This window comes from Piliocolobus tephrosceles, chromosome 6 (assembly GCF_002776525.5).
Source record: "Piliocolobus tephrosceles isolate RC106 chromosome 6, ASM277652v3, whole genome shotgun sequence".
NCBI classification, from domain to species: Eukaryota; Metazoa; Chordata; class Mammalia; order Primates; family Cercopithecidae; genus Piliocolobus; species Piliocolobus tephrosceles.
Window position 1 is genome coordinate 28,925,123 of NC_045439.1, and position 14,697 is coordinate 28,939,819.

The 14,697-nt window shown below is 41.9% G+C and overlaps 1 protein-coding gene across 1 annotated transcript in view; it reads left to right on the top strand.

Annotated features, from left to right (window-relative positions):
- SPTLC2 (serine palmitoyltransferase long chain base subunit 2) overlaps positions 1-14,697 on the top strand; it is a 109,666-nt gene that overhangs the window by 16,916 nt on the left and 78,053 nt on the right. The window contains exon 2 of the mRNA XM_023184946.2: positions 1,066-1,260. Within this exon, the coding sequence (XP_023040714.1) occupies positions 1,066-1,260 (195 nt within the window). The remainder of the gene's footprint in view (positions 1-1,065; positions 1,261-14,697) is intronic.

Below are 14,697 nucleotides of genomic sequence, written 5' to 3' on the forward strand. Positions count from 1 at the left end.
TCAAATAATGGTAAATATCAGTGTTAGGTGGTGTTCTTACACAATCCTTCTTGCTCCCCTTCTTTTACTGTTCATCTGAAATGCATGTAATCTATAAATTATTTCTCTTGAAAACAAGTAGCCCAGCCGGGCTCAGTGGCTCACACCTGTAATCCCAGCACATTGGAAGGCCAAGGCGGGCAGATCACAAGGTCAGGAGATCGAGACCATCCTGGCCTTGATCCTAAAGAAAACAAATAGCGTTTTCTTTGGGATCACCTCTTAGTGTTACATTTGACTATCACTTACAAAATTCTTTTTTTTTTTTTTTTTTTAACTTTTTTTTGAGATGGAGTGTCTCTCTTGTTTCCCAGGCTGGAGTGCAATGGCGTGATCTCGGCTCATCGCAACCTCCGTCTCTCAGGTTCAAGCAATTCTCCTGCCTCAGCCTCCTGAATAGCTGAGATTACAGCCATGCGCCACCACACTCGCCTAGTTTTGTATTTTTAGTAGCGATGGGGTTTCTCCATATTGGTCAGGCTGATCTTGAACTCCCAGCCTCAGGTGATCCACCCACCTTGGCCTCCCAAAGTACTGGGATTATAGGCGTGAGCCACTGTGCCTGGCCTAAAATTCTTTTCTTTTTCCTTGTTTCCAGTGAGGTTGGAACTTAGAAAATTCTTTTTTTTTTTGACATGGAGTCTTGCTCTGTCGCCCGGGCAGGAGTGCAGTGGTGTGATCTTGACTTATTGCAACCTCCACCTCCCAGGTTCAAGCAACTCTCCTGCCTCAATCTCCCAAGTAGCTGGAATTACAGGTGTGTGCCACCAATCCTGGCTAATATTTGTATTTTCAGTAGAGATGGGGTTTCACCATGTTGGCCAGGTTGGTCTTGAACTCCTGACCTCAAGTGATCTGCCCGCCTCAGCCTCCCAAAGTCCTGGGATTACAGGTGTGAGCCACTGTGCCTGGTGGAACTTAGAAAATTCTTAAGGTATAATTCAGCAAATCTCTGAGGATCTAGATTTTAGGTAGGAATGTTTTTCTTACCATGATGAAAATAAACATATTTAACCTCTCTTTTAGATCCATCATGTTACGCAAAATGGAGGACTATATAAAAGACCGTTTAACGAAGCTTTTGAAGAAACACCAATGCTGGTTGCTGTGCTCACATATGTGGGGTATGGCGTACTCACCCTCTTTGGATACCTTCGAGATTTCTTGAGGCATTGGAGAATTGAGAAGTGTCACCATGCAACAGAAAGAGAAGAACAAAAGGTAATTGTTAGGGAGTTTTTGATTCTGTAAATAAAAGCCTTTTATAGAAATCTTAGTATTTTTGCACAAAAGTTTTTTCTGGGAAATTTGGGTACACATAAAAATTAAAATATTCCGGATGTAGTTAAATGAAAACATTCTACAAAGAAAGCTGAAAACAAGGTTAAAGATACCAAAGTATTCAACACGTGTTTAATCAAGAAGAACCTAAGGAGGTAGGCAGCACTATCCCTATTTTATGGATTAGAAATCAAAAAGTCACAAGTTGAATAATGTTTCCTAAGATGCCTGGTGTCAGAGCTGCTGTGTGGACAGAGGACTGTGAAGTGAAAAAGCCATGCTCTTTCTATTCGTACCCCTGTGCTGAATCCCAGGTTGTGTTTACAATTTTCTGAAAAGGTTGTATTATTTGAAATTAATAATGTGTTTTCTCATAGATACATTATACATAGTTGGGTGATTCACACCTCAGCTCTTCTCCCCAGGCAAACAAGCTGTAATACAGAATGTGGCCAACCGATTCTATTTACAGTAAAAAACACTCTTATTTTAGGAATGGTAAACATATGAGCATGGTTGTCTCTGGGGAAAAGGGCTTCATTCACTTCATTTTTCTCTGCATGTTCCTTTGTACCTCTGAAGGGTTTTTTGTTTTTTTAACTTGTTATTGACTTGAAGCTCACTTCTGGAGTTTTATACATTAGGTTTTTGTTACCTGATCTCCATAAATAAATAAAATGAGGGTTAAGGATGCCTGATTTTACTAAAAATAAAACAAGCCTCTGTGTTGTTGGCATGTCCCCCATGGCAAAAGGTTGTCTTTTAGCCCAGGGGAATGTGCCAGATTAGAGAAGGACTTAAGACATTATAGTTTTTTTTGCGGTCCCTGTGTGTCTGAGGAAAAGAGGCAGGTGTGGGGTGAGCAGAGTCACTGCTGAGACGAGCCAGTGAACATTGTAGAAGAAACAGTTATTCAGGTAATGGATAGTGGTCATGTGGAAATGGGAAGAGTACATCAAGAAAACATTATCAGTTACTAGGAAGACAAAACCAGTCAGTAGATACATGGATTCAAAAGTGGCTCCTGGGAGAACTCAAGACTAGGCATTCTTCCTTTCATCTCAACCATCTTGTACTCCATGTGAGCCCCAGCACAAGTTGGCCATCCTACTCATTGCCCTGCAAGTTAATTTACAAACAAGGTAAATAAGTTTTTTGAATACATAATGCAGGCAAAGCCCTACATTCAGAAATTGGTCCAGTAGCCCTAACTTTTATCTTTTAAAACCCAAACATATTTTTAATATTTTTTATTTTATTTTATTATTGTTATTTTTTAGACAAGAGTCTTGCTTTGTTGCCCAGGCTGGAGTATAGTGGTGTGATCTCGGCTCACTGCAACCTCTGCCTCCTGGGTCCAAGCAATTCTCATGCCTCAGCCTCCCAAGTAGCAGGGATTACAGGCATGTGCTACCACTCCCCAGATAATTTTTGTATTTTTAGTAGAAACGGGGTTTCACCATGTTGGCCAGGCTGGTCTCAAACTCCTGACCTCAAACGATCCACCTGCCTCAGCCTCCCAAAGTGCTGGAATTACAGATGCGAGCCACTGTTCCCAGCCCACATTTTAAACACTTTTTGATCCCCCTTCTACCCTGAGCTTGTCCACCCAGAGTGCATCTACAGTAGGTTGATTTTGCATAGCCCTCAGTGACAGCTTACCATACCCTTCCTAGGTTGTGCAGTATTACAGTTACTTGTTCACAGGCCTATATCCTCCTACTAGATTGAGTTGATGGCAGTTATGACCGATGGTAGCTGAAGTTTTATTTATATATTCAAACTAAAAACTCTATCTGCAAGGACCTCTCCTAGTGTAGATGCATAGTCAAAACTTAATAATTGACATGTATAGCAAGTGCTATACATGTGAGCAAGTGCTGTACATGGTGAGGCAAGTGCTGATTGTGGTGCAGACAGCACATTCCTGGATGAGGGGATAGGCAAAGGCATGAAGAATGTTTGGGAGAATCTGGAATGTAGATAGAAGAGAAATTGTGTTTTGAAAATCAAAGTAAGAAGTTTGGTAGGCAATGAGAAGTAGTTTTTTTGTTTTTTGTTTTTAAATGGGGACAGCGTCTCGCCATGTTGCCCAGGCTGGTCTCAAACTCCTATACTCGAGGGATCCTCCTGCCTTGGCCTCCCAAAGTGTTGGGATTACAGGAGTGAGCCACCATGACCCCAAGGGCAGTTTTTGATCAGGGGATTGTCCGTAGATCTTGCACAGCTGGTGCCCAAAGTGTGATGAATGAATGAAACCAACAAGATGCATCTGAATTACTTTGTTTGTGAGTACGTTTTCTTTGGAACTTGTTTCATGTTTACAGAAAGTAAATTGGTGGTTTAAGTGTTGGGAGCTGCCTGTGTATCCTTTGTGTGAAAGAATTAGAACACACAGATTTTATTCTTAAATAGTTTCTAATTTTGTTGCGGAAACAAACATTTTAAAGTTATGGGCCTTTGCAAAACCATTATACAAGTAAATAATGCTTAGATTATATGAAGATATAGAACAAAAAAATATCTGAGTAGCATAGGGTTAATCAGGAAGCAATTCGTGGAGGAAGTAATACAAGGAAATGTGGGGGTGCTGAGGAGAGCATTTGCCTCTACAGTTTATGGAGAGGATTGTATTAAATTATTCAAATTCATTTCGATAGAATATTCCCAGTAGATAATATTAGCAGTTAAAACAGCCAGCTTCTGCCATTTTCTTACAAAAATTCAGCTCGTAGAGGGAAAGGGAATGTCATTCCTTTCCTGTGATAGATCATGTTTGTTTTCTATTGCTGGATTAGATATGGGGAAGGAGGGAGGCAAATTAAGTGTTAAACTGGAAGGAGGTGAGGGAAAGTGGTTGCTTGGGATCATAAAATGCAAATATAATGTTGCTACTTCCTCTTTTCACCGAGAGAGTGGTATCCATAACCACATCCTGGTTTTCTTCCTCATTTCATTCTAAAAGAGAGCCCAGTTTAACTATGTTAATTCTTTGTTGTAGGGAAATACCGTATGTTGCTTTGAATGCAACTAAATCACATGGTCATACCAATAAAGATGAGTTACCATGAGTCTGGTCTATTTTATATAAATTGCATACAATTCTTGGAATTCTTTACCCCTTAATCCTCTGTTATTTGTGGTGTTTTGGATGAGAATGTTGTTTTTCTCAGTCTGTGGTTTATTTCTTTGTGATGTGAGGTGAAGCTAGTAGTTCAGAAACATGTACATGACAGATACAGCAAAAGCTTGAATTAATAAAAATGTTCCAGGCTGAGGTAGGAGGATCACTCAGGGCCAGGATTTTGAGACCAGCTGACACAAGATAATGAAACCTCTCTACAAAATGAAAAAACTTAATTCAGAAAAAAAATTCTAATATTTAGATAGGAAATTGCTAGGAATGTAAGGAATAAATTATGGTAGGTAGTTACCACACACTTACTACATTTTAAACTAACATTTTGCCTCCACAGCTTGTTCATGATCAGATATTTTAAAATGGGAGGACCAAATACCATGTTCTCACTTTTTTTAATATATATGTATGTATATTATATATGTATATATTATATATGTGTGTATATTATATATGTATATATTATATGTGTATATATAATATATATATTATATGTGTATATATAATATATATATTATATATGTGTGTGTGTATATATATATAATATATATATGGTTTTTTTTTGAGATGGAATCTCACTCTGTCGCCCAGGCTGGAGTGCAGTGGTGTGATCTCGGCTCCCTGCAATCTCCGCCTCCACGGTTCAAGGGATTCTCTTGCCTCAGCCTCCCAAGTAGCTGGGATTACAGGCATGCACCACCACGCCCAGCTAATTTTTTGTATTTTTAATAGAGACGAGGTTTCACCGTGTTGGCCAGCCTGGTCTCGAACTCCTGACCTCAGCCTGCCTTGGCCTTCCAAAGTGCTGGGATTACAGGAGTGAGCCACCGTGTCTGGCCTGTTCTCACTTGTAAGTGGGAGCTAAATGATGGAACACATGGATACAAAGAGGAAAAACAACACTTGTGGTGGGTAGAAAGAGGGAGAGGATTAGAAAAAATAACCCATTGGGTGCTAGGCTTAGTACCTGGGTGACTAAATAATCTGTACAACAAACGCTTGTGATGCGAGTTTACCTGTACAACCTGCACGTGTACCCCTGAACCTAAAATCAAAGTTACAAAAAATAAGTAGATAAAAAATGGGAGGGATAGGATACGGGGAAGGGACATTATATGTCTATATCCCAATATGCTTATTTTCAAGATACAAAAGAAAGAAATTAATTGAAATACATTACTAGGAATTCCCAGAGGGATTTTATTCTTGACCTCCTTCAAAAATTAGCATACAGCCAGAGGCAGTGGCTCACACCTGTAATCCCAGCACTTTGGGAGGCCGAAGTGGGCGGATCACCTGAGGTCAGGAGTTCAAGACCAGCCTGGCCAACGTGGTAAAACGCCATCTCTATTAAAAATACAAAAATTAGCTGGGTGTGGTGGAGGGCACCTGTAATCCCAGCTACTCGGGAAACTGAGGCGGGAGAATCGCTTGAACCCACAGGGTGGAGGCTGCAGTGAGCTGATATCGTGCCACTGCACTCCAGTCTGGGCGACAGAGCAAGACTGTGTCTCAAAAAAAAAAAAAGTACTAAGAATATTCTGGTACCTGTCATTTTAGCAGCATCTTAGTAAACTATTAATGTAGTATAATTGCTTGGTGCATTAAGCTAGGGGATGGATCATTTGGTTTGTCTTCTTTAATTCTGTGTATGATTCTACATTTAAAAAGAACACTGCTGGCCACGCATGGTGTCTCACGCCTATAATCCCAGCACTTTGGGAGGCCGAGGCAGGCAGATCACCTGAAGTCAGGAGTTCAGCCTGACCTGAACAGATCACCAGCCTGACCAACATGGTGAAACCCCGTCTCTACTGAAAATACAAAAATTATCTGGGGCGTGGTGACACATGCCTGTAATCCCTGCTACCTGGGAGGTCGAGGCACGAGAATCGCTTGAACCAGGGAGGCAGAGGTTGCAGTGAACCGAGATTGCACCATTGCACTCCAGCCTGGGCAGTGGAGCGAGACTGTCTAAAAAAACATAAGAAGAATAAAAAATAAATAAAGAGCACCACATTTCATTGTTTTGTGTTAGTTGGGCTCAGGACAGCAGTAGTGTATTTAAATAATTGACATATCATAAAGATTACCTATTTAAAGTGTACAATACAGTGGCTTTTAGTATATCTACAGAGTTGTGCAGCCAGCACCACAATTTAATTTTGTAATGTTTTTCTCTTCTGAAAAAGAGAGAAACCCTCTCTCTTGAGTTTTTCTTATGAACCCATTAGCGGTCACTCCTTCCTCATCCACCCTCCCCACCCTCGGCAGCCACTAATCTACTTTCTGTCTCTGTAGCTTTACCTATTCTGGACATTTCATGTAAATGGACGTTTCATATAAATGGGCTCACACAGTGTATGTTCTTCTGTACCCGGCTCCTTTCACTTGGTGTAATGTGTTTGAAGTTCATGTTGTAGCATGTATCGGTACTTCATTGCTTCCTATTGTTGAATAATATTTCGTCATATGGAGCAGTCATCTCTATTTACTGTAGGGATTTCTCGCTGGTAAGAAACTATGCTCAAACCTTTCAAAGAAGTTGTGTAGTAGGTTTATCACTGTATCCGTTTGGACTAGTGCCAGTGTTAGGTTTGCAAGAGTTTCCCTGTAACCTGTTTTCCCTGTTTTTCATACCAGGAAAGTTTTTCTTTCTAATAGTCCCTGGCTAGTTCCCTCACTTCCGTTTTGTCCTCTGTTCTACCCAGGGTACCCCAGCTGATTTGCAGCATGACTCCCCCTTTCCTGCTTGCTTTTATTTCTGTTAGTATTCGTCACTGTCTAGCATACTTTATTTATTTTTATTTTTATTTATTTTTATTTTCTTGAGACAGAGTCTTGCTCTGTTGCTCAGGCTGGAGTACAATGGCGGCGCGATCTTGGCTTACTGCAGCCTCTGTCTCCCAGGTTTAAGCGATTTTCTTGCCTCAGCCTCCAGAATGGCTGGGACTACGGGCATGTGCAACCACACCTAATTTTTGTGTTTTTAGTAGAGACAGGATTTTGCCATGTTGGCCAGGCTGGTCTTGAACTCCTGGGCTCATGTGATCTGCCCACCTCGGCCTCCCAGAATGCTGGGATTACAGGTGTCAGCCACTGAGCCTGGACTAGCAAACGTTATATTTTATATGTTTATCTCTTCCACCAGAATACAAATTCCAAGAGGGCAAGGATTATTACCTTTTTGTTTACTACTCTATACTACAGAGTGCTTGGCACATATTAGACACTCGGTAAATGTTTACGATATGAGGCCAGAGGCCAGGCGTGATAGCTCACACCTGTTATTTCAAGCGCTTTGGGAGGCTGAGGTGGGAAGATAGCTTGAGCGCAGTAGTTTGAGACCAACCTGAGCAATGTAACAAGACCCTGTCTCAACAAGAAAATTTGAAAACTTAGCTGGGTGTGGTGGCCCACACCCATAGTCTTAGTTACTTGGGAGACTGAGGTGGGAGGATCACTTGTACACAGGTGTTTAAGGCTGTTGCAAGCTGTGATTGTGCCACTGCCCTCCAGCCTGGGTGACAGAGACCTTGTCTTGTCTTTTTTTTTTTTTTTTGAGATGGGGGTCTTGTTCCGTTGTCCAGGCTGGAATGCAATGGCAGGATCTCGGCTCACTGCAACCTTTGCCTCCTGGGTTCAAGTGATTCTCATGCCTCAGCCTCCTGAGTAGCTGGGACTGCAGGCATGCACCACCACGCCCAGCTAATTTTGTGTGTGTGTGTGTGTGTGTGGAGACAGAGTCTTGCTCTGCCGCCCAGGATGGAGTGCAATGGAACGATCTTGGCTCACTGCAACTTCTGCCTCCCAGGCTCAAGTGATTCTTCTGCCTCAGTCTCCCAAGTAGCTGGGATTACAGGTGTCCGCCATCACTAATTTTTGTATTTTCAGTAGAGATGGGGTTTCACCATGTTGGCCAGGCTGGTCTTGAACTCTTAACCTCAGGTAATCTGCCAACCTCAGCCTCCCAAAGTGTTGGGATTACAGGCGTGAGACACTGTGCCCGGCCGTTGTCTCTTTAAAAAAAAAAAAGTTTAAGATATGAATGATATTGTGAGTGGTGGTAACAATAACAATGTAAAGGATTTTGAAGTATCTGTAGTAGGGGTGGGTGTGTACGTACACACATGCACACGCAAACATGCAAATGACTGTTTTAGATGTAGGAAAAACCATTGTTTTTTATCTTGAAATCTCATTCTACACTTTCATGGACAGCACAGAAACAGTGAGGAAGTGGCTTCCTGTTTTTAACATTAAAAACAGGAAAGGACAGACAGTGGTATGACCGATGTGAACAGTAAGGAAAGTCGTTAATTAACCGTGGTTCAAGGGTTTAAAAGTTGCCGTCTGAAAACTTTGCACTGAGTATTTTACCTACTTTTCTTCATTAAGTAGAGGTAAAAACAGAATTGTTGGTTTATAAAATAAATATTTTTAGAATTTATAATGCTTTCTCTTTTCTTTTTCATTTCTTTGTCTTTTTTTTTTTTTTTTTTTTTTTTGAGACAGGGTCTCACTCTGTCACCCAGGCTGGAGTGCAGTGACACAATCTCAGTTCACTGCAGCCTTGACCTCCCTGTGCTCAGGTGATCCTCCCACCTCAGCCCTCAGCCTCCGGAGCTGCTGAAACTGCAGGCACGTACCACCATGCCCTGCTAATTTTTGTAATTTTTTTGCAACAACTGGGTTTTGCCACATTGCCCAGGCTGATCTTGAACTCCTGGGCTTAAGTGATCCGCTTGCCTCAGCCTCCCAAAGTGCCAGGATTATAGGCGTGAGCCACTATGCCTGGGCCAGATTTTTTTTTTTTTTTCCTTCTCTTTTCTGAGATCTTGTTCTGTTGCCCAGGGTGGTGTGCAGTGGCACAATCTCAGCTCACTTCAGCCTTTGCCTCCCACGCTCCAGTGATTCTCCCACCTCAGCCTCCTGAGTAGTTGGGACTAGAGGCGCATGCTACTGCAACTGGCTAATTTTTGTAGAGACAGGGTTTCGCCTTGTTGCCCAGGTTGATCTTGAACTCCTGAGCTCAAGCGAGCCACCTGCCTTGGCCTCCCAAAATCCTGGGATTGTAGGCATCCGCCACCGCGCCCAGCTATAATGCATTTTAACCATGTGATGACTCCATTTTCAACACTTCCTCAGGTGGGAATTATTTGGGATTTTAAAATGCTTAATTTAAGTTTTGAAACAACTTTGTCATGTTTCAGTTATTTCTAAATCTATCTCATGAGGCTGTTTCTTTCTTTAGTAGAAAATACATTTTCCAGCTGGGTGTGGTGGCTCATACCAATAATCCCAGCAGTTTGGGAGACAGAGGCAGGAGGGTTGTTTGAGGTTAGGATTTTAGACCAGCATGGGCAACAGAGAGAGATCTTGTCTCTACAAAAAATTTAAAAATTAGCCAAGCATAGTGGTGTGCACCTGTATGTAGTCCTGGCTACTTGAGAGGCTGAGGTGGGGAGATAGAATTTGAGGCTGTAGTGAGCTGCGATCATGCCACTCCTCTCCAGCCTGGGTTACAGAGTGAGACAGTGTTTCTAACAACAACAACAACAAAATGTTGCCCAAATAAAAAATTCTAAACGTTGCAGATTTTTTTTCTTTTTGCTATCTTGTCTTTGGTGTGCAATATTATGTTTATAATGAAATGTCTTGAAATCTTTCAGTAGTACTATAGTACCAGCAAACAGCATTAGTTGTTTTGTTGTTGTTGTTGTTGTTGTTGTTGTTATTATTATTATTATTATTATTTGAGACAGTTTTGCTGTTGTCGCCCAGGCTGGAGTGCAATGACATGATCTCAGCTCACTATTATTATTATTATTATTATTATTATTAGAGACAGTTTTGCTGTTGTCGCCCAGGCTGGAGTGCAATGACATGATCTCAGCTCACTGCAACCTCCACCTTCCGGGTTCAAGCGATTCTCCTCCCTCAGCCTTCTGAGTAGCTGGGATTACAGGTGCCCACCACCACACCTGGCTAATTTTTTGTATTTATGGTAGAGACGGGTTTCGCCATGTTGGCCAGGCTGGTGTCGAACTCCTGACCTCAGGTGATCCACTCGCCTCAGCCTCCCAAAGTGCTGGGATTACAGGCATGAGCCACTGTGTCTGGCCTTCTTCCATTTTTATAATAATGGATATTGAAGCTTTTTTCATTTTATGTCAGTGATGAATAAAGCTACTATAAATGTTCTGATATATGCATTTCCTGCATGTAAATATGCGTTTCTCCAGGGTTGCAATTATTGGGTTATAGAGTTATAGAGTATGCATGTCTTCAGTTTCACTAGATAGTGCCAAATTGTTTTCCAAAGTGATTGTACTGGTTTGTACACCTACCGGCTGTGTTTGAGAATTCTTTCTTTTTTTTTTTTTTTTTGAAACAGAGTCTCGCTCTGTCACCCAGGCTGGAGGAGTGCAGTGGTACAAAATCAGCTCACTGCAAGCTCCGCCTCCTGGGTTCACGCCATTCTCCTGCCTCAGCCTCCCGAGTAGCTGGGACTACAGGCGCCTGCCACCGCGCCTGGCTAATTTTGTTTTTGTACTTTTAGTAGAGATGGGTTTCACTGTGTTAGCCAGGATGGTCTCGATCTCCTGACCTCGTGATCTGCCCGCCTCAGCCTCCCAAAGTGCTGGGATTACAGGCGTGAGCCCCCACACCCGGCCGAGAATTCTTGTTCCACATCTCTTTACCAACACTAAGTATTGCCAGAATTTAACATTTTTGCCAATTCAATTGGTATGTATGTACTAGTATCTCATTATGGTTTTAATTTGCAATTCTGTATTGCCCAGTGAAGCTGAACAGCTTTTTATGTGTTTAATGACCATTGGAAGTGCTGATTTCATGAAGTCCCTGTTCAAACCTTTTGTCTGTTTTTCTACTGGGTTTGTGTATTTTTCTAAGTGGTTTTTAGGAAATATTTATGTATCCTAGAAGTATTTTGCATCTACGGTCCCTCTTTTGTGACTTGTCCTTCACTTAGCATAATGTTTTTTCAAGATTCATGTACCGTTGTAGCAAGTAACAGTACTTCATTCCCATATCACCGTATACTATTCCATTATGTGGATATATCACATTTTGTTTCCACCTTTTGGCTGTTGTGAGTAGTGCCTCTATGAACATTCTCACACAAGTACTTGTTTGAGTATCTGTTTCCAATTGGTATGTACCTAAAATGGAATTGCTGGGTCACGTGGAAAGTCTATATTTACCTTTAAAAGAATTTTTTTTGGCTGGGTGCGGTGGCGCACACCTGTAATCCCAACACTTTAGGAGGCCGAGTTGGGTGGATCACTTGAGGTCAGGAGTTTGAGACCAGCCTGACCAACATGGTGAAACCCTTTCTCCACTAAAAATACAAAAATTACCTGGACATGGTGGCGCATGCCTGTAATCCCAACTACTTGGGAGGCTGAGGTACGAGAATTGCTTGAACCCAGGAAGTGGATGTTGCAGTGAGTCTAGATTGCACCACTGCACTCCAGCCTGGGTGACAGAGCAAGACTCCATCTCAAAAAAAAATTTTTTTTTCATCAGGTTCTTCATTGTCAAAGTCTACATGTACCTTTGAGAAACCAACACACTTTTCCACCTTGGCTGTGCCATTTTACATGTCCACCAGCAATGTATTAAGGTCTTTCTTAGTCTTATAGTTTTATATTTTACGTTTAGGTCTATGCTCCTTTTGAGTTAATTGTATAAGGTGTGAGGTTTAGGTCAGGTCATTTTTTTGGCCAGTGGATGTCCAGCTGCCTTAGTGTCTTTAAAACAAGTATAGCATTTAAAAGTAATTTGTGAAGGTTTATAGTTTTGTAGATTTTAATTTTTCTCCCACTTTTTCCTTTACGTAGCAAGTTTTGAATAGAAGTAAAGCTGAAATAAATTTGTCCCTTAAAGACTGCTAGAGTTGGTTTACTTGTCCCAGTTTTTTTTCCCTGCACCGGATACATAGATCAAGGGTCGAACTTTAAATCATCCTGACCTTGGGAAGACGCTGAGACAGTTCTAAGCATGTTTTCCAAGCTTTTTATCCTAACATCAAAGCAGTGATTGTTTACCTCAAATGCTCATGTTTGAGAGAAATTTTGCCTTTTGTTATGTTGAGATTAGTGCCCCAGACTCTAAAATAAGTAAAAGTTATTAAATTAGAACTGACATTGAGAATTCTTAATGGAATTAGTAGTAACACTACCGCTAATAGTGTTAGTTTGGAATAATACTAGAGTTTCAGTTTTAGCTTTGTCACTGTATTGTTATGTGACTTGGACAAATAATTTAAATTTTATTCAGTGATTCTGTAAAATACAGCTAATAAGTTATTAAACATCTGTTTCTCAACAATAATTACAGTGACCGTGTTGTTGAAATCGTCAAATTTTTGGTAGAGTTACCAAAAACACTGTAGATCATTCAAGCAAACAGGGAATTAGGCATTTATGGCTTTGTGGAGGGGCAAGAGCAGTGAGGTTAGGGCCTCCCTCTCCTAACTAGGCAGCTACCCCAAACTAGGAAACTGCTCCTGCCGTGAGTACTCTGAGTGCTGGCATCACAACTGTCACACTGCCAGAGGCTGGTGAATAGGCAGTGGCACATAGAATCGCGCTGGTGCCAATCCAGCACCAAGGTCTGCGGGGGCTTGCCTCCTACGCTGGTGCAAAGCGTGGCTGGCCCCTGCCATCCAGCTCTTGTGTGTGCTTCTCACTGGTAGACACTGCATCACATCTACAACTTGATCACAAGGGTGTCCAGGAAATACAGTTTTTAGCCTTCCAGCTCCTAAGTGTGTGTGTGTGTGTCTGTGTGTCTTGTAGGGGGTTTGTAATGTGTGTGTTGGTCGTATGCAGAACATAGGAAAAGAATGGGAAGGACAATAGCACAGTGGTCTTGAAGTGCTTTGAACACTATCAAAGTATTTCAGATTGATTTAGTAGCATCACCAAATGAGAGGCAGTGTGGCATTGGGGTTAGGAGCACAGAGTAAAATTAGAAGGCCTGGATCATCGGTTCCTGGCTCTGCCTCTGGCTGCTTTCCTAAGTGGGAAAGCCATTTAGCCTTTCTGAAAGTGTAAGAAATGATATCTTCCGTAAGAGTGTGCAGAGTATGTATATTTACATACTTACATATGTAAGTATATAAATATATGTGCATGTAAAGCACTTGGCAAGTGCCTGTTATGTCATAAATACTCAGTAGATGGGCACTCTTGCTGCCGTTGTGATTACTCATCATCTTTATCATTATCATGTAAACATATTTGGCTATCTGTGTTGGAGCAGAATGATGCTTAACAAAGGGACAGTTGTTAGAAAGTGGACTTCAGAAAGTGATAGCATCCAGCTTTGCCCCGTGTTCTTTTTTTTGAGACGGAGTCTCGCTCTGTCGCCTGGGCTGGAGTGCAGTGGCCGGATCTCAGCTCACTGCAAGCTCCGCCTCCCGGGTTTACGCCATTCTCCTGCCTCAGCCTCCCGAGTAGCCGGGACTACAGGCGCCCACCACCTCGCCCGGCTCGTTTTTTGTATTTTTTAGTAGAGACGGGGTTTCACTGTGTTAGCCAGGATGGTCTCGATCTCCTGAGCTCGTGATCCGCCCGTCTCGGCCTCCCAAAGTGCTGGGATTACAGGCTTGAGCCACCGTCCCCGGCACTCCCCCCCCGCCCCGCCGTGTTCTTAATGCCTGTATAGGCACTAGAATAGGTGGTACTCATGTATATTATATTAAACAATATAGGCTATTTTCTAGAAGGCTCACCTTAAATAGGCTTAACTAGTAGAGGATATTTATTGGCTTGTTATTGAGATGTCCCTAGACTACTTTTGGTGAGGTCTTCATCAGTCTCTAAGCAGCAAATCCAAGAGTTGGAATTGTTCTCTTCAGTTGAGAAGGCTCTTAGGTGAGGAGTATTTCAAGCCCAGTGATAGAGCATTTAGTCGCAAGTAGGTATTGTTTTTCCTCCACTTACATGTGCTAGGATATGGGATTTGTGAGGATCTTCAGGAAGAATGTTTATGAGTATAAACTTAAGGCTGCTTGAACTTGACTTTATCGTTGTCACTCCCTTATCAGTTAGGTATTTGCTCCTTCTCTGGACAAACACCCTTTTATAGTACTTATTATATTGTATTTATTTGTGTGTTTCTCCACTACACTTAAGAGTTCTTAGGGAGTGTAGAGGTTGTTCTTACTCATTTTTATTCCCAGTGCCCGGTTTAGTGCCTGGAAG